Raw genomic sequence first — 21603 nt, 5'->3', positions numbered from 1 at the left:
TGGCATTTAATTGAAAGTCAACATACTTATGCAAATCTCACCACAACGACCACCTAACGAGACAACTGGGACCTCAGCTGACTCCACCTCAGACCTCACCCGCTCCAAGTCGTCCCTCCATGTCGTACCCCAATCGATTTGCATAGAATGAGACCTCTTGGCTGGATCTTTGGCCAACTGATTTGCATGCTGGTGTAGGCCTCTGTTCACGCAGGAAATGTATCTGCGGGCTACACGAATGCCAATTCACAAAGACAGGCAATAAATTATGACAAAAGTTTGTTTAAAATCATTTACAAATTAAACAGCAGAAATTACATTAAAATGAGTGAAAATGTGGCAGCCAGCTGCCGGCAGAAGCAGCAGCAAAAAGCGGAGTTCGCCTTTCCGAGAAAGCCAGTTGGATGCCAAAGACCAAGACGACGCAGTTGCAGCTCAAGAGCTGATGATGATGCCTCGATGACGATGACGATGCTGATGCCTCGATGCCGATGCTGACTGATGTTAATAAGGCGTCTCATAAATTATCAAGGCGAAACGTGCTGAGAGACGAGGAAGAGACGCGCTGCCAATGCCATTCCAGCAGGCACAGCCATTGGAGATGGTAGCGTGAATGAAGGAGAGACAGCCACTAAAGTACTTAAAAGAACCACAGTTGAACAATTTATTCTAAATATAATAAATATTACAGCATTGCAACATTTGTACTACCAGCTCAAAAGTATTTTCATTACTTAGCTGCACTTATTGATCAGTAAAATCTTCCACGACGATCCCATCTCTAGCAACCATCGTGCACAGGCCCCAGCCTCCTCTCCATCTCCTCGGCCATCTCCTTCATCAACATTTTGTTGCTGTCTTGACATATGCAATGGCGCGCACAACACAAAAAAATTTACATCGCGTTTATACGGATGCGAAATGCAAGACAAATCTGAAAACCAGAAAGCAAGGCCAGAAGCGACACGAACAACGAATATTGGAACACTCTAGAAATGTATTCCATATGTGAATATAATTATTAAAACTGATTTCCTTTGGAGGATCTATAAATAATGTAGAATTATCACTGAACGATCCACCATTGGTAAGTTCAGACTGCTACAGAAAAGATGAAATAAATCTGACATTTTTGAAGCTTTGCTTGATTTGGCAACGATCAAAATAATTTCTTACAGAAATTTAAAGTAAATCCTCGACAGCAATTACACAATACAGAAAATAGACTTTTAACATCTATAAAATCGAAATCTTTGCCTTAATTTACTCGTACCAACATCCCATAAGAAAACCATCATATCCTCTGCCAGTGTATAATGAGGTGGTCCACAGGAGGCGGTAGGAGGAGGAGGAGGCTGGCTGGCTATCTGGCTGGCTGGCTGGCTGGCTGGCAGCTACCACTATTAACGTGACAATTTGTGATTTGTGCTGGCTGCTGGCTGCTGTGGCTGTGACTCTCTGGTATTTAGAATTTCTTTCTCAGCCGCTGCTCCGCTCTCAGCATCCTGTTCTGATCTGTGTGGGGATCTGTCGCCAGCGTTCCTGGGCTTGCTCTGCGTTGTGTGTTGGCTGCATTTAGATTACGGAATTATTTAAAATATTTTATTAAAGAGCGACTGAGCGATCTCTCTTTAGCCGCGCACAAAATGCCAGCTGTGCGTGGTCAGCGTAGCGGGGTATTAATTATATAAATTATTCACAAGTTTTTCTCTCTCTGTTTTCTCTTAATGAAATCCCAGGAAAAAAGGTACAACAGCGCCATCTGGTGGGGCTTACCTACCCATAGAAGGGGTTGGAAGTGTTCTAAAAATCGGGCAGCCTATGCAAAAATTGAAGACTGGAAATGTGTTTCCTCGTAAAGGGTTGAATCGGTGTTCATTTTTTAGCAGAAGGGTTGCTGGAACAATGTTTTTTATGGGGTGTGTTAGTGTGATTTTGTTGCTGAAGATAGAAGGAAGAAAAGGCGAAAACAGCAAGGAAAAAATATATACTTATAAGGAATCAATTTGCCATGCCATTTGAGTGTATTTGAAGCAGGTGAGTAATTGAAATATTTGTGATAATAGTTTGTTCACGAATGCTTTTATTTTCTAGGCACACAAAATAGGTAATTTTGTGGCACATTTCAACTGGCTGCCTAATTCTAGTATGTATTATTTAATGGTGCGACAGACTGACTAAATCTGAGTAAGATTTTATGAAGAGTGAAAAAATAGTAATAAATGTGACCTAAAATGATGTTAAGAGTTACAGAAGACGGCCCCTGAGTTACCTTTAGAGCTTCCGTTTATATTTTCAAACAATATTTTCAGTGCTCCTTTAATGTAATAACTACAAGCAAAAACCTATAAAGTCACAGGAGGTTTGAAAGACTTTAAGAGTTTGTACACCGAAAGCTTCTTAGCTTACCACTTGAATTTATCCCCACACGCGCTCCGCTATAAAAGCAAAAGCACCTAAAACCCACAGCTAAACTTCTGTCCACATGCCCTGCCACGTATCCATGACTGAATAAATAAACAAAAATATATATCGCAGCACACTTGGACCAATTAAGACACCAAATAAGCATTGTTTGAACACGCGCCCAATGGGTTCAATTTATAATTTAAATATTGAAAACCCGTTGATGTTTTTCCTACTCTGCTTGGCCACGCTTCAGCCCGCTGCAAGACTGCATTCTCAATGGAAATCCAAATGACCAAAGCCAACAAAAATCCATAAGCCAGCAAGCCTCTTTTTTTGTACGATCATTTCCGTTTTACACCGAAAAATCAAACTTGACAAATTAGACAAATAGAAAACATGTCCAAAAACAGACTGACTGACGTCTGACCCGCCTCAATTAAGCTGCTCAACATATTTCCTTTTCTCTTGTTTTTACAAGTCATGCCGAGTGCGTAAGACCGGAGGTACAGCAGGGCCCTGAGGTGTCTGCTTGAGGAATGGGTTCAGGCAGCAAGTTGCTAATTAGAATAGACCCCAGGTGGAAAAATGTTTATTCATGGCTGCAGCTAGTGATGGGTGGGTGGGGGGTGATATTTAAATAGAAATCGGAATGATGAATGTTCTCAGAATACGCACGGAATATTGCTAGGGGAATAGATTTATGTATTTTTTTGAGCATAAATGATCCCATGGGAGCTGGTACAATTTTCTTACAAATTAAATACTTTTTGTGATTTTGAGTGGAAATATTAAAGTTTGTTCAATTTATTTGCTTTAAATAAATAAATAATTTCTAGCGCTTACACATAAATTATTTATAATTGTTCAAAGTCTTAGAGAACTTCTCTACCTTCTAGGGTGTTGTCCGCACCCATTTCTAGCTCAGAGCACAAATGAACAAGAAGCATTGAAAGGGCGACAGGAAAGTCAAATTTAAATTCGTTTAATTTCACAGCTCCGCGATATCGATCAATGAACAGGCCACAGAAGCAACAGAACAAGGTAAGACGAGGCAGTGGACAGGCAAAAAGATGTGCAGTCATGGCAAGAGGCAGCTTCCGTCTCAGACAGGGAGATACGGAGACAGTGAGAAGGAGGGGGAGTCAGACAGACATACGGACAAAGAGATAGTAACTCTCTGCCACCATCCCAGTAGAATTCAGACACCTTTTGCCTTGGTGCCTGGTGCCTGGTGCCTTGTGCCTTGTGCCTGGTGCCTTGTGGTTCGTTCCCGTGCCCGGACCGAGCCTGGGCATTTGGTCGTAATCAAAATCCTTTTATAGCATTTACATAGCAGCACATACAAATCAAGTAATGCCTGCTATTGGTCAAGTTTTTTCCTCTGTCTCATAGCCAGTTCCAGCCCGTTGTCCACTTGTTTTGCAGTTAGAGTTAGTCATTGAGACTTGGGGCCATGTGACAGGCGCGATAGCCGCGAGAGCCACTGATCGTGGGAAAATGATCGATTTCATCAGCAGTCTGTCTCTCCCTCTCTCGCTCTCTTTCTCTCTCTGTTGCTCCCCCGTCTCCAAAGCATAGCCATGGAGCAGTACATGACATCGAACATCGAACATCGAACATGCCCGAGATGCGAGTGCTGGCAAAATCGCAATTGAAACGTGTTCATAAAGCAATTTTCGACACAGCTCGTAACATAGTCTAGGATTTTTTTGTACGTATTTTATTTGCTTGTTTTTGTTGTTGCTGCTGCTGTTTTATGAAATGCATCTGACAGATTGTTGCCAATTTGGTAGTGCAGCCTTTTTGAATATTGATTTGATGACCGTGGAAAATTGGTTTTTTAGCAGCACTTTTTCCCCTCTTCTCTCCTTTTTGTTGAACGCCTTTGATGGACAGTTGGCTGCAGATAAAGACTAATGGACGTTTAATGATTGATTAAGCATTAAGGCAGCATGGTAGCAGGTTGATTGGGCGGTTGCATTAGTGGGGCTGAAGAAAGATTTACACATCTATTTTGAGGTGAAGGAAGTTAATAAATAAATAGATAAATATTAAAATTACTTTCCAGTATTCTCCACAGATATTGGCCACTTATTTATATTTTATATTTTTTAATTATTCATTACCTATTTTGTATAATATTTGAATATTTTTTGTGTGGATTATTTGAGTTGAATTTCGGACATCTTTTGTAATAAATATTCATATCATCATACTTATTAACATTGATATTAAAATGTAAGCCTTCCAGTGGTGTTTTGGCATAACATAAGTTAACATTATTTTGATGAATATTTCAGATATATTGTCTTACGACACACAAAAGGTCATCCTATTCAACCATCTCTAAGTACATAAATCTTGCCCAAAATTTCCAATGGTTCCCAATAAATGTGCTTCACATTTTCTTGTGTGAAAAGATTCAATTTAAAATGCCGTCAGTCAGCCTTCTCTGCTGTAGCCTTCTATTCCATCGCTAAAACTCAACTCGAAACCCAAAACCTCATTGGCAATGCTAATTCTTCGCCACATATATTTTTGTATGCATTATACTTTGCACACTTTTTTAGTTTTTACTTTTGGACACACCTTTTAGAGCGCTCCCTCACCTTGTAATGGTATTTATACTCGTATTTAATGGCAACGTTAATTTATTTCATACATCAAACACATTAGCGATGCTTCGGCTTTATTAAATTAAGAAAAAAATCATTTCACATGTCAGATTTTATATATATACATTTTCTCTACTAATGCAGGAAAACTCACTCAAGCCAAAACGGATTAAATGGGAGGACCAGCAAAAAAATTGCCTCAAAGAAAATTCTACAAAGAGCTGGAGGAAAAAAACTTCTCCAAAGAGGTTGGAAAAACTGGAACAGGCCAACATTGGCTGGTTGAAAATTATTATGCAGCAGCAATTACTCGCCAATTGTCGTCGCAATGAGATGGAGAGCGAATGGGTTGGGAAAGGGGAACAAGAACAAAAGGCAGAAAAAGTTGTTCAAAAAGGCGATAATCCAGTCGAGAATGGAGCTGGCCAAGGAGCATCGCAACGATCAAACGGCAAAAAGACTTGGAGTCTGGTCAAACCGTTTGCCGGCTATGACCAAATGGAGAGGATCAACCAGCGCGCTGACTACTGTGATTATTTTTATTATAATTGCGTGAGGAAATGTTTGGGATCCCATTGGGGGACCCGGCCCCGAGAGAGTGTGAGTCGTGTGAGTGCGTTAAATTTCATAATCAACAAAAATCAAACAACAATTGCGTTTATTTCTCTCTTCATTTCTTTCTATTTCTATTGGCAGTGTTGCCAACTGCTAATGACGACGACACCTTTAACAACACTCCTGCCTCTTCGGACACTCTGAAAACATCCCACAAATTTTACCATATATGTCCAAAGTGGTACACCGACCGGCAAATGGTCAACGGCAAATCGACTTTGATTTTTCTTCGTCTGCGGCAAAACTTGGCGCAAATGTTGTTGTACAACATTTTTGTGTCTCTTAAATGCAGTTTAAGACTTCAGTTGCTGTTTAGCCGTAATATATTTTTTGACTGCGGATTAAGTATATTTTGGATGCAGTCAAAGAGTTTTTGCCGACTGTTATAAGGTATGATATAAGTGGCAAGAGATTAGGGAAAGCGTCAAGAGGTTTGATTTACTGCAGACAATTTGTATGCGTATTTTGTGAGTAGAATCTAGGAACAATTTAATGAAATTAAAGATTGAGCTGCAAGTAACTTAAAATGGGGGAAAAACAAAGACAACTCCAAGTTTTTACACCAAACAATAATGAGCAGACGAGGAAATTGTTCGACTGCTTTGTATTTTCCCAAAAATGTATTTGTAAAAAGTGTATTAATCCGCTGGAAGATTACACATCATTCCCTTCCCTTTAGTTCTTCCATCCATAATTCAATAACTACTTCAAAAAGGTTTCTTTTATTTTGATTGCATTTTTAAATGCACCAAAATGAGTAAAACAATTTTTATATATACTAAAAAATGCGGCAATTAGTTTGTATAGCACTCCTTAATTTTGTTGCCATCTCTGATATGTTTCTATTGTATTGCCAAATTGCCTATTTCCCACTTGACGTAGCTGAAGCGCAGTCATAAATCTCACCTTCGGCAGTTGCATTTCAATTAGGAAGTGCATCCAAAAAACCCAGCCTAAACCCCAATTAAACGAAAGAAAGATTCCCTCAGTAGATTTTGTTTCCACCAATTGCCGCTAAACTGTTGGAAATCCCCCGCTGCCATAATTAGTTATTGAAATGAACAGCATTTGGAAGCACAAAAAGTCTCCACACAGATGAAAATCTGAGCCCCGGGGCAGCCTATCACAGCAAACCGATCTGAAAATGATGTACAAAAAACATCCCATGTAATGGTTGAAATTATAGCAACAATTTAGAGGGGCGGAGTCGAATGAAACTCAACAACACTCATAAATGGAGCCTGGCCAGACGACTGTGGCCTCAGGCAAGAATTTGCTTAAAAAATCAATTAAATACACAGAGAAAAAAAGCAAAAAAGAGCGTTCAAGCAAAATTAAAATCATCTAAAGAATCGCACGCCAATGGCTCATTTGTAATGCTCCAGAAGCGGGCGCAGGAAAATGCCCCTGCATCGTCCAGAGGGCAGTGTGGAGCGACGTCTAATTACACAAAGCCTTTTGTTGTCTGCACGAGCATTTGCTGTTGTGGTGTTGTAATGCGACAATTAAAATTATTGTACAACTTTCTGTTTTCTGCTTGCATAATCGCACAATTTGTCAACAGCGAGACAGCCCTTTTTGGATCAAGTTTAATTGTTTTACACACTGTTTTGGTTTTTTTTTTTCAATTAAAATGCAAAGTTTGTGAGGGTTAAAATGCGTCAAAGAGAAAAATGCGTTCTAGGCTGGCGTGTTGCAAGTGTGAAATGAAAAATTGCACTGCCAAAGCAGTTCCATTCATGGATGAGATGCCATTTGGGTGGAAACAAACAATTAACAAAGGTATTTTAATGAGGAATATTATTTTGTATTTTTATTTATATTTTTATTATTATTAGTTGTGTTACAACGTAAAAGAATTTTCACTTAAATGTAGCAAGAATTTATGCCTTTGGCCAGGACTAAAAATAAACTCTTGGAATAATTGTATTCCAAGCCCAAAATTCCATTTTGAAGAATATTTCTACAAGTTCTGTTTGTTAAAGTAGCTCAAATTTAAAACAATAACACTAATCGTAGCCAAAAATGTCCGCAAAAAATTGTAAAATTTAGAGTGCACAAAACTCACCAATAAAAAACCTTCCAGAAAGTTCAACGACTTCCATCTTCTACACTAAAAATGATAAAGTTTTCGCTCTTCCCCCCTCAACGCCACGCCTCATACACCCTCATCAATCTACCATATCCACACAAATCTCTGCTCAGACATTGAGCATCAATTGGCGCATTTAATGTGCCCATTTCTAGCAATTATTAATTATAATTATCAGCTAAAAACAAGGCAAATGCATTTGGCACTTTAAACGTAGCAACTAAACTAAACAAAATTATGGCAAATAAATATGGATGTAAAAAGCAAAGAATGCGAGAGAAAAAGAATAGCAAAGAAAAAGATTTGCAACAACTTTCTATGACATTTAAATGGAAAAGATGAAATCGAGCAGTTTATGTTGAACAAAACTAGCCATCGGGATTAGACCATAAAGCATAGTCTGCAGCGTAGCTGCCAGTAGCTCTTGAGACTTGCAACAGTGCCAGCAGCAATGGCAGTGGCAACATCAGCGGCCTCTGCGTGTGCGTGTCAGCGACTGTGGCTTTTCGGGCTTCATGGTGCACTGGACCCAGGCCGGGGCCTGGACCGTCAAACCAGAACGGCCGCCTATGAAGAATTCTGCCATAAATCATGGTCATAAAACTTAGCTGTAATCCATAGAGTAACGAAGAGCTGCAGGGCGGGGGAGAGACTTTTCCTTGGATTTTTTCTATTGGTTGCGCAAGCATTTCGCGGACTTTCCACTGAGCATAACTTTTGATTGATAACGATGTGTCAATAATATGTGTTTGCAATTTTATGCTGACTGAATAATGTGAATGTGAACATTGTGATGAAACGCGATTCGAATGGACCGGACCCGGCCAATGAAAAAATATAACATTTAAATGGTAATTTAAACATAGATCCATCCGAGTTGCAAGAAGCAAACGAAGCATGATGAGTAAGTAGTGGCTGCTGTCAGGATACCCAATGATCATGGGGAAGCCACAGTGCTACGATCCTATGAATTTTGTACGCTAATAATTTCTAAAGAATTTTAGATTATTAAATTATCGTTAAACATTAATAAAGAAATACAAAATAAATGCATTGTAGGAAGTAATCGTTAGATCGGAAACATTTATTGATTAACTTCTTTGAAACTAAAATAATAATTGCTATCTTTCATGGCTGAGTACTTTTCCTGTTTTCCTCTTCTGTATTCTAAAATATCAATGCCCTCTCCCCCATTTTCCACACTTCCCAGCCCACTGTGCGCGGCAGTATTTGAATGACCAAAAGTGCGCAATGCCTGGAATTTGCATTCAAATTGAGCGGCTGACGTGGCTCTGGGGGGGTCGGGGACCAGAGGCCAGGGCGCCTCTTCAACAAAGGCAAAAACACCGCAAAACTACGGCGCAGAAATGCAAACGACAGGCTAATAAGCCCGAGTGGACAGCTCGGAATTCCTGGCCGGACTTCATATGGTAAACAATTGTGCGGTCTCCGCAGAGGCATAGGCACTATGCACCCAGAGGTCTGCACATCGCTGTGGAATCGCACGTTGACAGCTTGCTTAAAGGCCGGCAGCAGAGTTGAATCAACTTAATTGCTGGCGGAATTGTGTCAGGGCGTCGCGTCCCGTCCCGTCCCATCGCGCATCGATCGTGCGTATGCGATACAGAAGCTAAGGCGCCAGCAGACAGCGAGAGAGCCAGGCAGGCAGAGAGCAATCCAACAACAAAGCCATTGTTCCCCAGTCGAACCTGTGCTCGGGGCTAAGCCGAATGCTGAAAGCTTCAGAGAATGGTGCGTTAGGGCGCGGTAACGTAGCTGGGAACTGCCAACCGTTCTCTTGAAATATTTTCGTGGATTAATTGCTGATTAATTTTATTGATGTGTTTCAGATGTTAAGGGGAAAAAACAGGCAGATTCGACGGGGGAGAATACAAATTTGAAAAGAGTTTATTGGATTATGAATTGTGTGTCTTTTGGGAGAGATCAACCAATGAATCAAATGTGGTATGTTTTGTGAATAAAATAAGAATATTTAATAAACTTTATCTCATTGAAAATTTCATAAATATTGCCCAGTATATGAGAATAACTTTATATTTTTTTAAGCTAACATCACAGATAAATATTCCATAGAACGAAACAGATAGAAGATAGCAGAAAATCAATAATTAAATAGCTATTTTATCACTGAAAAAAATAAACAACCAAGTGTGAATGTTGTTTTGTTTAATGTCGATACATTATCAAGTTTTATCAAAAGTCTAAACATATAAATAACAAGATAACCAAAATGTTTAATATTAAATTGTATCAATCAATTAATGTATTATCTTTAAGAGCTACAAGTATCCACATATCTCTATTTTTCATTCCACCCCAATGCAGATCAGTTAACAAATATCAAATTATATTTAGCACTCTTTTGGCTAGTTAATAGTCAAAACCGAAACTCCAAAAAGCAGTGCCAACAGAGTGAGATGGACTGTGAAACCAGTTTCTAAACACACAAATCCAATTGGATAGAGCTGTGGTGGCCCCAAAATAAATCCCCCACACACCAATATCCCATCCCACACAGCGGCTGTGGCAGTTGGCGATCCCATATGCAGGCAGGCGACGTACCTCGAGTCTATGCGAGAGCTACGGCTATGGTGATGCAGAGGCGGCATGAGCTAGAGGAGCACAGCAGCAGAGCAGTGCAGAGGCGTACAGCTCCACCTCCAATTGGATTAAGCAAACAAGCAACCACACAAACAGGCACACAAAGGCAGCAGCGATAATCATAAATTTAAATAAAGTGAAACGGAGCATGGGAAAAGCTCACGAGAGAGAGAGACATAAGCAGAAGCTGATTTGAATAAGGCAACTGTGTGTGCCGTAAATCAACAGCACATAGCCATCTCTTTTTCGCATGCGAGCTTCTCTTCACACACTGATGCAGCTTTTGTGGAACCTAAGAGATAGACGGTGAGAGAGCGAGCAAGTTTTTGCGAAGAGAGCGAGCGATCGCAGCTTTTGCAGTGGTATGAGTCGAGAGAACGAACGAGCGAAACAACCACCACGTGAGCGCGGTCTCTCTCTCTCTCTCTCTCCACTCCCCTCTCTCTCTGACAATGCAATGTTGCACTCACCGCATGGGACACATGACGCACGCACACAGCGACACAATTGCAATTGTTTGAGTGCAGTTGCTTGGCCGTTTGTTTATTTGCCTTCTGTTTTTATAGATTTTGTTGTGCAAAAAAAGAAAAGCAGCGAAAAACTTGTTGCAGCGCTTTTCGCCGATCCGCGCGCATCTTTCAGATACTCGCCACAAGCTGTGGCCTCAGTTCAGTTCAGCGTTCAGTGGTTGTAGCTCAAGTGCGCGCGCTCTCGCGTCCCCACACGGACTTAACTTTTGCCAACTTCCAGAGCCGCTAGGCCAGGCCAGAGGAGCCTCGCGATGCCACTGCTCTGATCCGATCCGAGTACCGAGATTCACACCGCTCTCCCGTTTGACCGGCCCACGACTGTTACGCGTTTTGTTGGCTCTTTTGTGCCGCATTTTCTGCGTTTTAACGACGGCATTTGTGCGATTTGTCGGTTGGTTGCTAAGACGTAAATTTACCCTCAGGGATCGTTACTCAACAAAAATATAAGAAATTATTGGGAATTCCTCCTGAACCGCGGAGTTTCATCAAAGTGAATTTGGAATAAAGTGACAAAAATTATATTGATTTTTGAATTGCCATAAAGTGGGAAGAGTTTTTGTTGGGCATATTGAAGCTGCAAGTTATAAAACCGACAAGAACACAAAAAGGTAACTTAAAAGATTATTACGACTAATATACCAATCATTTAAGAGACACAATTCCCTTCTCTTTCTTTTTAAAATCTCCGTTAATCCATTTACAAGAAAATTTCGTTTAAGAAAATATTATACAAACTCTAATGAAGATAATATGTACAAATACATGTATTTTATTCATATTTAATGGGGAAATCTATAATAATAATTCATTCAAAATCTTCTCGGATGAAATGAAACAATTGGACAGAGAGTTTTAGAATGAAGCCATTTTATATGAATAATCACTCGACCTTTTCAGATTCATTTTTAAAATATTTAGATATGCATGATATGATTTCCAGAAGCAAAATTCAATTGTTAAAGAAGAACTTACGATTGTAATTTTGAATTGAACTAATTTCTCAAACAATCTAGATCTTTCTGTTGCAAACCAGCTGCTTGTGTGCTTATTTTTTATGATAGTAGTTCCCCGGCATTCAATGGACCCCCTAATCATGAATCACGCCATTGAAAAAACACGAATTTAATTTCACAATCCTAATCTATAATCTTGAACAGTCTTAGCCGTCTTTAATTTATATTGCTACGATTTTGGATGTGAGGCAGGGGTTTTCCCGAACACAATATGTTGTTGTTTTGTTTGTTTAATATATTACTGGGAGTCGGAGGAAAGCCTAAGGAAAACCTATACCATATTTAGATGTTTCAGAGTCGTGAACAGCACGGCGTCCCGGCTCCATTGCCTTGACTCCAGCTGGTACCAGTCCCCCCATCACCCATCACCCATCACCCTGTAGCCTAAGCCTTCTGGCAAATAAAACTCCCCGTACCTGCAACAAAGTTTACTCTACAGAGTTGAAGTGGCACAACCCCCACCCCCACCACAGTCGACACCTTTCGCAATGTCGCGGCACCAACAGGCGATAAATAATATTGAAATTGAAATAAATACAATAAACAACAGCGAGAAGAGAGTGTAAGAAAAAACCGATCGATTTACACTTTAAATATTGTCGGGGCACCTACCTCCGCCCTACTCGATTTGTTTGTTGTTTATATCTATATCAATACACCAACACACACACGGACACACACATAAACACTTGTGAGTGTGCCTTGTTGCCTTAGTGATAAGGCTGCGATCCACCTCGATATGTTTTTTATTAGCATAACACTTGTGGGGCGCTGGGTTCAAGTATCTGCGAACGGACTGCATTTCCTTTTCAGTGTTTCTTTTCTTTTACACTTCGTTTTCTCTTATTCAAATGCCGTTATCTGCTGCAGCGCACAGATACCATTACCATGTTGCATGTAACGAACAAGTGATTGATTATTTTTACAGTACACTAATAAATATTTGTTCTTGAGTTCCCCCCATTTGCCTGCCTGCTTAGCCTAATTAGATAAAAATGGTATGGCAGCGTCGACGACTTGCTATGGCTGGAGCCTCTTCTATGGCACTATCTTGGCTGCATTTGCCCATTTACCATATTCGGTGGAGGCACTTGAGCTGATTAAGCAACCAGAGCAGAGGAGCAGAGGAGCAGAGGAGCAGAGGAGCAGAAGAGTGGAGCGAGAAGAGAACCAAAAGGAACAGAGACCAAACGGAGACCAAAGACATTTTAGGTATTATTGGAATATTTATAGTAGTTATGTGTGCGACGACTCGTGTCGAGTATTTGCCTCGAAGCCTTGTCGTTTTTAGAAGAAAAATGAGTTCAATTTGTTTGCTGATAAGACAACAACTCTGACTGTGGCTAGGTGAGAGATAAAGTACAACCCCAGAGAAAAACCTGTCAGCACTTTGCATATCATCGTTGACGTGTTCAACAATTGGCATTTGCCCAAAGAAACACTCGAGCAAAGGTTCACCGAAAAAAAAAACTAATCAATTGAATGGGCAGCGAATTGGATGGGTGGAGTATGACCTCAAGAGGGATGGTAGAAATACTTAGAAATACTTATGGTGTAGGGGACTGCGCTTACATGATTGAAGAACTTTAAGGCATTAGTCGAATATTTTTCTGCCACCTTGGGCTATCTTATCAATCCAGTGAAATTTTCCATAAATATAATTTACATATGAATGAATCAGTATCTTTTTCTTGTTCGGTTAAAATGTCCATAAAAGGCTTGTCAACAAGCACAACTCAGAGCGAGTGATTGATAACATTTATAGACTTCTGTGGTTTTGATAACTTAAAAAGGCGAGTCCTGCCTTGTACACACTTCTCGTGCAGTCGGAAGCGCGATAACTGCCGATCCAATAAAATATAATTTGCAAAATTAACAAATAAGTTGAAGGCTCGTGATTAAAGTTTATTCAATTTCACCTGATTTCAACACTTATTGCGCTCTGCACTCCAGGGCCCAGGCAAAGCGCTCTGGACAGCACTTGAGAGGCGCTCTATCTGGGTGCTTTACAATTCTGGGAATTCGCACACACCACAGCTTTTTGAATGGGGGGGTAAATACTGGACATCTATGGCATATGGGCTGATGTTTTTTGTGGTCCGAACAAAGTTCACTTGGGGGCCGGTTGGCGGCCACACAATCTGGGCAATCGTTTTGATAGTTGATACTCGAATTGGATGCTTGATGTTCGTTGTTCGTTGTTCGTTGTTCGAGTTGGGTTAGGTCTTGGTGGTCATTGTAGGTAGTGGAACCATCATCGAGTGCCTATGGATTGTGGGGTGTAAAAAAGATTTAAGGGTGATATGGAAGTAGAGGACTGTGGCATGGATCAGTCACTTGGGGGGCGTCTTTTTGGGAATCAATTTTGCCCTGGGATTCCCCTAGACCCTAGGCACTTTTATCATAATTCTGGGAAATAGTTAACATATTTTCAAACAGTTTTATGGGAGCTGTTAGAAGGAAAGACAAGGCTTTTTCTTAGCTTTATAAACACTATGACTACTATGACACTATCAGCTTTAAATTAGCCTCCAATGAGCTCATCCTTTATCAATTATTCTTTACCCTCCAACCACTGACATCATCCTACCTAGAAGCCTTTCTAACAGACTTCCATTTAAACACAATATCTGTTCTTTCCCCACAATTAAACCCTTTTGGACTTCCGCACTTGAAGTGGCTCTTATAATAAACGATCAATCGATCAATCCACCGATTGCCACGTGATTAAGCCACCTGCCACGTCTGTTCTTGGGAAAAGCTGCTTGGTCTGCCCATAAATTGCAGCAATAACAATACAAATTATAACCAAAAAAGAGTTTGTGACAAATAATTGAAGACTGGCACAATGGAATGGCATTCATTAGTCAATTACACTAAAACCCGTGGGCCTGATAGCACCTCGGGCATGGGTACGAACTCTGATACGAACATACAAAAAACAGGAAATTCTGTGGCTGACTCAGATACTGCCAAAAAAAAGTGGAAATGATGTCTTAGATATGGAAAGACAGAACCAATTTGTTTAGAATTTGTTTTGGACAGCGGCAAGCGGTAAAAATGTTTTTGGCTAATTATAATTGAGCTGCCAATGGGTCGTGGGACGTGGGGTTGGGGGCTTTCGTTTGTCTTAGCTTCTAAGTCACACAATTGTTTGATTGTTATTTTTTTAGGCCAGCGCTAAGCCAACTTGAGCCGCGGGTTAAGTCCCCATTTGGCACTTTACGAATGGCGCCCCCATTATTCATAAATTCTTAAAGAAAATGCAAACATTATTTGGACATAAATCGATGGGAGAGGCCTCCGCTATTTGGTTATGCATTAGGTTTTTAATTTTCGTTAAGTTCAATTAGCATTTGAAGTCTGCACAGCTAAAAATATATTTTATTTTCTATTTATTGTTCATTTAATATATGGGAAAAATAGCGAAAATATCCAAGTCTTTTCCTATGAAATCGATTAGTGTTTGGGTTTCGCGGAAAATGCCTAGCCAGGGGGGAGCCATCAAATGTAAGCCAAGCCATTGTCTGTCTGTTTGTCTGTGGGTCTGTCTTGGTTGGGCAAAGGTCATTCGCCATGTAGGGGCAGTGCACTTTTTTTTATCAATATTTACACACAACTTTGGACTGTGTGTGTTGGTGAAGCAATCGCTGCTGGGGCGTTGTCTTTGGCTATGACAAGTTTCAGTCTAAAGTGAGCACAGACTAAGAGGTCTTAAAATATCTCACACCCTCCCTGCTCTAGTGTATTTACTGTCTACTCAAATAAGTATTCTTTCAGTTACTAAATTGTAATCATTTTACCATAAAATTCGCACAGGAATTTCCTATTAATGTATGCCAACTGATCGACCATAAATGACAACTATTCATGGCTGAACCATAATCAAAGGCGTCTAAAAATATACTTTCCGTCACTGCTCTGTCGCATGGAGGGAGTGAAGGGGAGTGGCTTCCGCCTGCTTAAACTGTAAACATGTGTCTGGAAGAACAGTTTGTTCTCATTTTGGGTATCGAAATAGGTTTCGTAATACGATTACGGAGTAAAAGATCTAAACAATGAAGCAAATAGAGCAAAGAGAAATCAACTTTGTCACTTGCCACATTTCCGCTGCAGTTAGATGTTGGTTCGGGAAGTGGGAACTGGAAACTGGAAACTGGAAACTGGAGACTGGAAACTGCCGACTGGTATCGGGGAGTCTGTCTTCCTTTTCCCCAAATAATAGAAGATGACTTGGTGTTAACAGAGTGTTCTTTTCTTTTCTTTTCTTTGAGGTTCAAGTCCACATTTAAATGGCATTAGCAATTATGTCTCCCCAAATACATGAATGGAAATTTGTTGCTGCCGGTGTTTATTGTCTGATTATTATTTTATTTTTCTCCCAACTACCAGCTACTGTTCCAACAACCATGTACATATGTATCAGCCTCCTGGGTCTCTTCTGCTTCGGGCCTTTGTGGCTTAAATGGTCAAAAACATCAGGTAGATGACTTGTAATTACTTGGCGGAGATCGGCGTCTGTGGCTAGGATTGGTGTGGCTCGGGAGGCTCGGGGAGCTATAAGCAGACGGGGCTCGAAGCGTCAAAGTCTTCAGCCAAACATTTATCAATTGCGGCACTGAGAGAAATAAGTGTGGTAGCTGGACACACAATTCATTTGTAAAGTTGAAAAAATAGTTCTGGCAAAAAGAATTGTTTACCCCGAAATTTCCCATTGGGAGGCATATGGGCTAAGATGCCAATATGTACCAGTACTCACAATAAAATGATGCATTAATACAAAGTAGTTTTGAAACTAAATATTTATTGTATTCCCTTACAATATATTACGTTAAGCGATCACATTGGAGGAATATCTTTACTTTTAGCCCATAAATCAATGCAATTATTTATACAATACAACAACAAACTGAGTAAACTCCCCAACTTTTTCCCCCAGTGCGATTGGTTGGCGATTATGAATATTCAGTTCAATTGCCTTGCTACCCGTTGACAGACTTTTGTCTGCCGTTTACCCATGTAGCATACAGCAATCGCCTCTCCTCCCTCCCCACTACCTATCCGATAAGCTAACCAAAAGTAAAAATGAGTTGGCACCTTTTTGGGGCATTTTAATTTCCAGCCTCGTCATGTTATTTGCTGGCTGCTCTTGTCGCCAGGTGAAATTTCAAGGCGAAACTGAGAAGAAGATTTAAGCAAAACCAAAACCAAAACCAAAACACAAACCCAAAATTGAACTAATTAAAATGACAAAAAGCCAGGGAGGGAGAGAGGGAGAGAGAAAAGTAGTTTGAGGCTGCAGATAAACGGGTTCACATGTCCATCACACTCTTTGCGTGCCGAATGATGAGTATGCATAAATTGGAGACTGCTCCCCTCCTCCTCCCTTTTTCTTATTTTATTTCCTTCTTTCTTTCTGAGCTGTAAATGCGATTTGAGGTTTTTGAATTTCTAATTGTTGGGGCTTTTGGCCTCAACCGAATTTACCTCTGCCACCTGGGGTGGGGGAACCCCGTTTTGATAGGGTACTCTGAGTGTTGAAGGGTGTACTGTATATGTGTAGATGTGTGTAAAAGGAAGAAGGAAGTGTTGAAAAATGAGATTTAACTTGTATGTGAAATGGTAAAAATTCTAAAATCGAACCAAAAATTGTCATTGATCGAGACAAAAATTGGGACTTTTCACTGTGTTGTGTTGTAATTTCTCTTGATCATTATTGCCATAATTCAACTCTCATTTAAGGACATTCGTTTGCAAATTGTAAATCCCCTAAATTTCCTTTAAAGCACTCCACTGCTTGCTGCACACCAAACAAAATGCAAGCAGTCCAAATTCACAGCCCATTTCACACTCAAAATATCGATTATATTATTTCTAAATAATTGTTTTGGCTTCTATTTATTGCGATGACAATTGTTTTTTTCTATATAATTTATGAGTTAAAACATTGGGTTAAACCTTCAGGCAATGGCACACCCTTTTTATGGCTAATTAATCTTCTTTCGACTAATTACAGACGACGAGCAGTATTCCCCCTTGGATTCCTATCGGTGCTGAAGCTAATCATTTTTGGAGCACGTTTGGAGGTTTTCTTTTGGGGCTGCTATCTAACCTGCAAAAGTGATTAACTGTGTGCTGTATGCTCTAGTGTTGCTGCTGTTGGTACAGTTAGCTGTAAGAACTGATTATGCCATTGTTGCTAGCAAACTACTATCAGCAACATCAGCGGCAGCAGCAACATCGGCGGGAGCAGCAACGGCAGCAACAGCAACAACAGAAGCAAAAGCAAAAGCAACATCAGCAGGTTGCCAGCACAAACGGCATGTTACTTGAATACAAAAGCTATTGCAATACAAATCAGGCTAGCAACAACAACAACAACAACAACAACAACGATCACCGACAGCTGTGTCCAGCGGAAGCACTAACAATGTCAACGCCGACAACAACAACCAAATACAAAATCAATGGCGAGGCCAATGAAAGCGTTGCTGCCAGTACACTGCTTTACCATCATGCACATCATCATCTTAATCATCATCAGCAGCTCAGTGGTCTGCACAATCATCATCATCATCACCAGCAGCAGCAGTCGCAGCAGCAGCAACAACAACAGCATCATCAACAACATTTGCTGCTTCAGCAGCAACTCCTGCAGCAACATGTGGCCAGCAGTTCGCCGCTGCAGCATTTGAGCAATCTTTTTGGCCAGCATTTGCCTACGCAGAGTCTGCAGCATTTGATAGCCGCCGAGTACTGGCAGCAACAACAACAGCAACAGCACACAGCAACAACAATTAAAAGCGAGCCAACAACTCAATCAGCAGCGGCAACCTCGGCCTTTGCAGCAACAGCAACAGCAACATCGGTCTTTGGTTTCACGCCTCAGCAACACGTCAATTTGGCAGCCTCGTTAGTCGCCTTAAAGCAAAACGATCCTGTGGCCGTGGCTGCAATGGTGCCCAGCCCCACAGAAATGCCCGGCGCACCGAAAAGAGCGGCAACTGCAACAGCAACAACTACGACAGCAGCAACATTGCAGGCGCCAAAAGCAACGGCAGAATCAACAGCCTGCGGAACAATTGACGAAGACGAAAACGAAGACCACGACAACGAAGACGAAGACGGGGCTGATAATGATGACAGCAACTGCAGCAACAGCATGCAAAATCCAGGCGGTAAGTTTGATGTTTTATGATTATGTTTTGGGTAGATGCAGGCAGGTGTGATCGAGAAGTTGTTGGGAGAGAGAATATTTTCTGTTTACTGCAGATTAAGTTGTGAGGAATTACCTACAAATTTTTTAACCAAATTCAACGTAATGAAAACCATAGAATACCCCGACTTTTCATCATTGATTTCTTAGCTAAAATTCGATTATTGTTTATTGATTTTTAACTACTTCTCGTCCATGCTTTGCGCTCTCCCCTCTCTGTCTGGATAATGCAAGCTCATTTCCATTTCCTGTGCCGATCACGATTCTTTGAAACTACCCTCCCTTTCATCCTCTCTCCCTCCCTTTGCCAGCAGCTCTCTTTCTTAGTTTTTGGCAACGTGTGTGTCTTTTGATTTATTATGCGGCCTTTATTTCATTCATAAAATGAAATGATTATGCCGTGGCCACAAGCACCTCCATTCTCCATCCTCCATGGCTGCTCTGCTCACACTTTCGTGTCATCTGCGGCATGGACTCATTTTCATATCATTAGCCTCATCAGCAGACACGTTTGCTGCACTTCCGTGCCGTGCCCCCCTACGCCAGGTTTCCGAGTCTCTTAAACATCATCATCAGCAGCAACATTAACATCAACGGAGCGCCCTCTCATCAGCCAATCGTCGTCGTCGTCGTCGTCGTCTCTGCCCGACTTCTGTTTCCTTCCTTTTTTTCTTCTCTTATTTTATGCTTTTTCGTTCAACTTTTTATTTTGTCTGCTGTCTGCACGCAATATTTGTATATGTATATATCTCGTGTGGGTTTAGTGCTTGACGTGCCAGACATGAACCGGAATGAATAATATTCTATGGTCAAGTTTTGAATATCTGCTTGTTTGATAAATGACTTTGAGCTGAGGCAACAAAATTTACACCCCCAGGAAGTGATATTGCATGTGGAGCAATTAAATGGTTTTTGTGATATTATGGAAATTAGTTGGTGGGACGCCTTTGGGGTTAATCCATATCAGAGACTGCCAATTAAAAATATGTGAATATTTTGCTGAGAAAATTAGTTCAGAAATGCAGTGACCTTTAGTAATTTGACATAGATCTCTGCTTCTGATTTTGGTAGAAAATGTTGACAGATTTTGGTAAATAATTGGGGTGCTTTTGAGGCACATTTGAAATTGTTTTCTATAGCTCGCTTTTGGCGAGCCTTTCACACTTTCTGCTTAAGGAAACTCAAAATTCCTCTCCTATAATTCCTCTGCTTCTACCTTGCATCTACTGAATATGAAAATCATTAATAACTAACCATAAAAGTGTTATAATCACGTCAGAGGTGTCAAAAGCGAGTCCCCCGTGCCGCTCTCTACAGCCACCGCCGACATCTAACAAATTGCCAGGCCGCTGTAAGCACGTGGATAATTGATGAGCGCCGACAACTTCAACTCCAGCTCTAACACCAGCCTCTGTCGAAGTCTCAGTCTCTGCCTCACTCTCAGCCGCAGTCTCAGCCTCAACCCGAGCCAAGCCCGAGTCTGCTTCTGCGTCTTCGTCTGCCTCCATCTATGCCTCTGCCACCATCTTGGTCACACCTCCCAGCCCCATTCGGTATTTTAGCATAATTTCAAGTGCCCCCTCAAAGTGATCTCAAAGTGCTTTGTGTCTATGCCATAATTATGCCATTTGTACAACCGTTTTGAAGCCGCTCTCGGCCGGCAAACATCAAACTAATTTGAATATAATTTCATAGAAAATCAACCGCTCCCCTCTCACACTTCAGTTATTTATTGCTTAATCCTTGTGGTTTCTGCCTCCGACTCGTGCCTCGGTTTGTCTTTTATGCAAATTCTTTTTTAATAACCCCTCCCCGTAGCAGGGGAAATTCTTTTGCCAGCATCTTTTGTTCGCTTCAAGTTGATTGCAGTCTGTCAGCCCATTGTCTGCTACGATCTGAGCCGGCGGAGGCCTGCTCTGACGCCTTTTTTGTTGTTCTTTTCGGTTTCATTCATCGCTTTTGATGGCTTTTGATTATTATTGAAAATGATAAATGAAGATGGGTTCGTGTCTACGTCGAGTGCAGTAGCAATTTGAACTCATCAAGCGACGCTGCAGCTCTGATTGCTACCTGAAAAAAGCTCACAAAAGAAGGGCCCCAAGATAATGAAAAGCCACTAGAACTGAGTGTATTCAAAATATTCATGCATTCGTTTGTAATGAAATTTGTGTGGGTAATATACGAAGAGCTAAAGATTTGATGGGCTCTTTTTGGCTAGGAAAATTGAAATAAACACTACCAATTTTTTGATTATTGTATTCGATTATTTTTCTGCTCTTTCCCATAATGCACTCAAAAAGGCGAATGTTAGTGCCATCACTGCACAATGGGTAAAAAAAACACAAATTTTGACAATTTCAATCTCGTAAAAATTGCACGAATGCTCTTTAGACTTAAGTAAAATGTTGGGAACAAAATATAGTGGTTTGGTCCATACGAAAAAAACCCATTCATGGCATTTGAATAAATTAAATTTGAATTGAAGTTAAAA

The 21603-nt window shown here is 40.7% G+C and overlaps 2 protein-coding genes across 3 annotated transcripts in view; both read left to right on the top strand.

Moving 5' to 3' along the window:
* The first annotated feature begins 5172 nt into the window (after window positions 1–5172).
* Window positions 5173–6302, top strand: LOC117582377. Its single transcript, XM_034270043.1, has 2 exons — window positions 5173–5633; window positions 5721–6302. The coding sequence occupies exons 1-2, from the start codon at window positions 5319–5321 to the stop codon at window positions 5781–5783; spliced, it is 378 nt and encodes a 125-aa protein (XP_034125934.1). The 5' UTR covers window positions 5173–5318; the 3' UTR covers window positions 5784–6302.
* Window positions 6303–11386: 5084 nt separating this feature from the next.
* Window positions 11387–21603, top strand: part of LOC117582374 (protein nubbin) — a 60879-nt gene continuing 50662 nt past the window's right edge. For both annotated transcript variants that reach the window (XR_004573710.1, XM_034270039.1), the window contains exons 1-2: window positions 11387–11491; window positions 17913–19074. Coding sequence is in view for 1 of the 2 variants with exons in the window: in XM_034270039.1 (XP_034125930.1) it covers window positions 18084–19074 (991 nt within the window). In the remaining variant the exon portion in view is untranslated. The remainder of the gene's footprint in view (window positions 11492–17912; window positions 19075–21603) is intronic.

Source organism: Drosophila guanche, unplaced genomic scaffold (genome assembly GCF_900245975.1).
Source record: "Drosophila guanche unplaced genomic scaffold, DGUA_6, whole genome shotgun sequence".
NCBI lineage: Eukaryota > Metazoa > Arthropoda > Insecta > Diptera > Drosophilidae > Drosophila > Drosophila guanche.
Note: the sequence above shows the minus strand (reverse complement) of the source record. Positions and strands in the feature narration are given on the sequence as shown.

Bases quoted from the DNA above. Each gene is read 5' to 3' on its own strand.
- LOC117582377 (XM_034270043.1), top strand. From the start codon at position 5,319: ATGCAGCAGCAATTACTCGCCAATTGTCGTCGCAATGAGATGGAGAGC. The intron at 5,634-5,720 runs GTGAGTGCGTTA...TTCTATTGGCAG, and splicing joins CCCGAGAGAGTGTGAGTCGT to TGTTGCCAACTGCTAATGAC.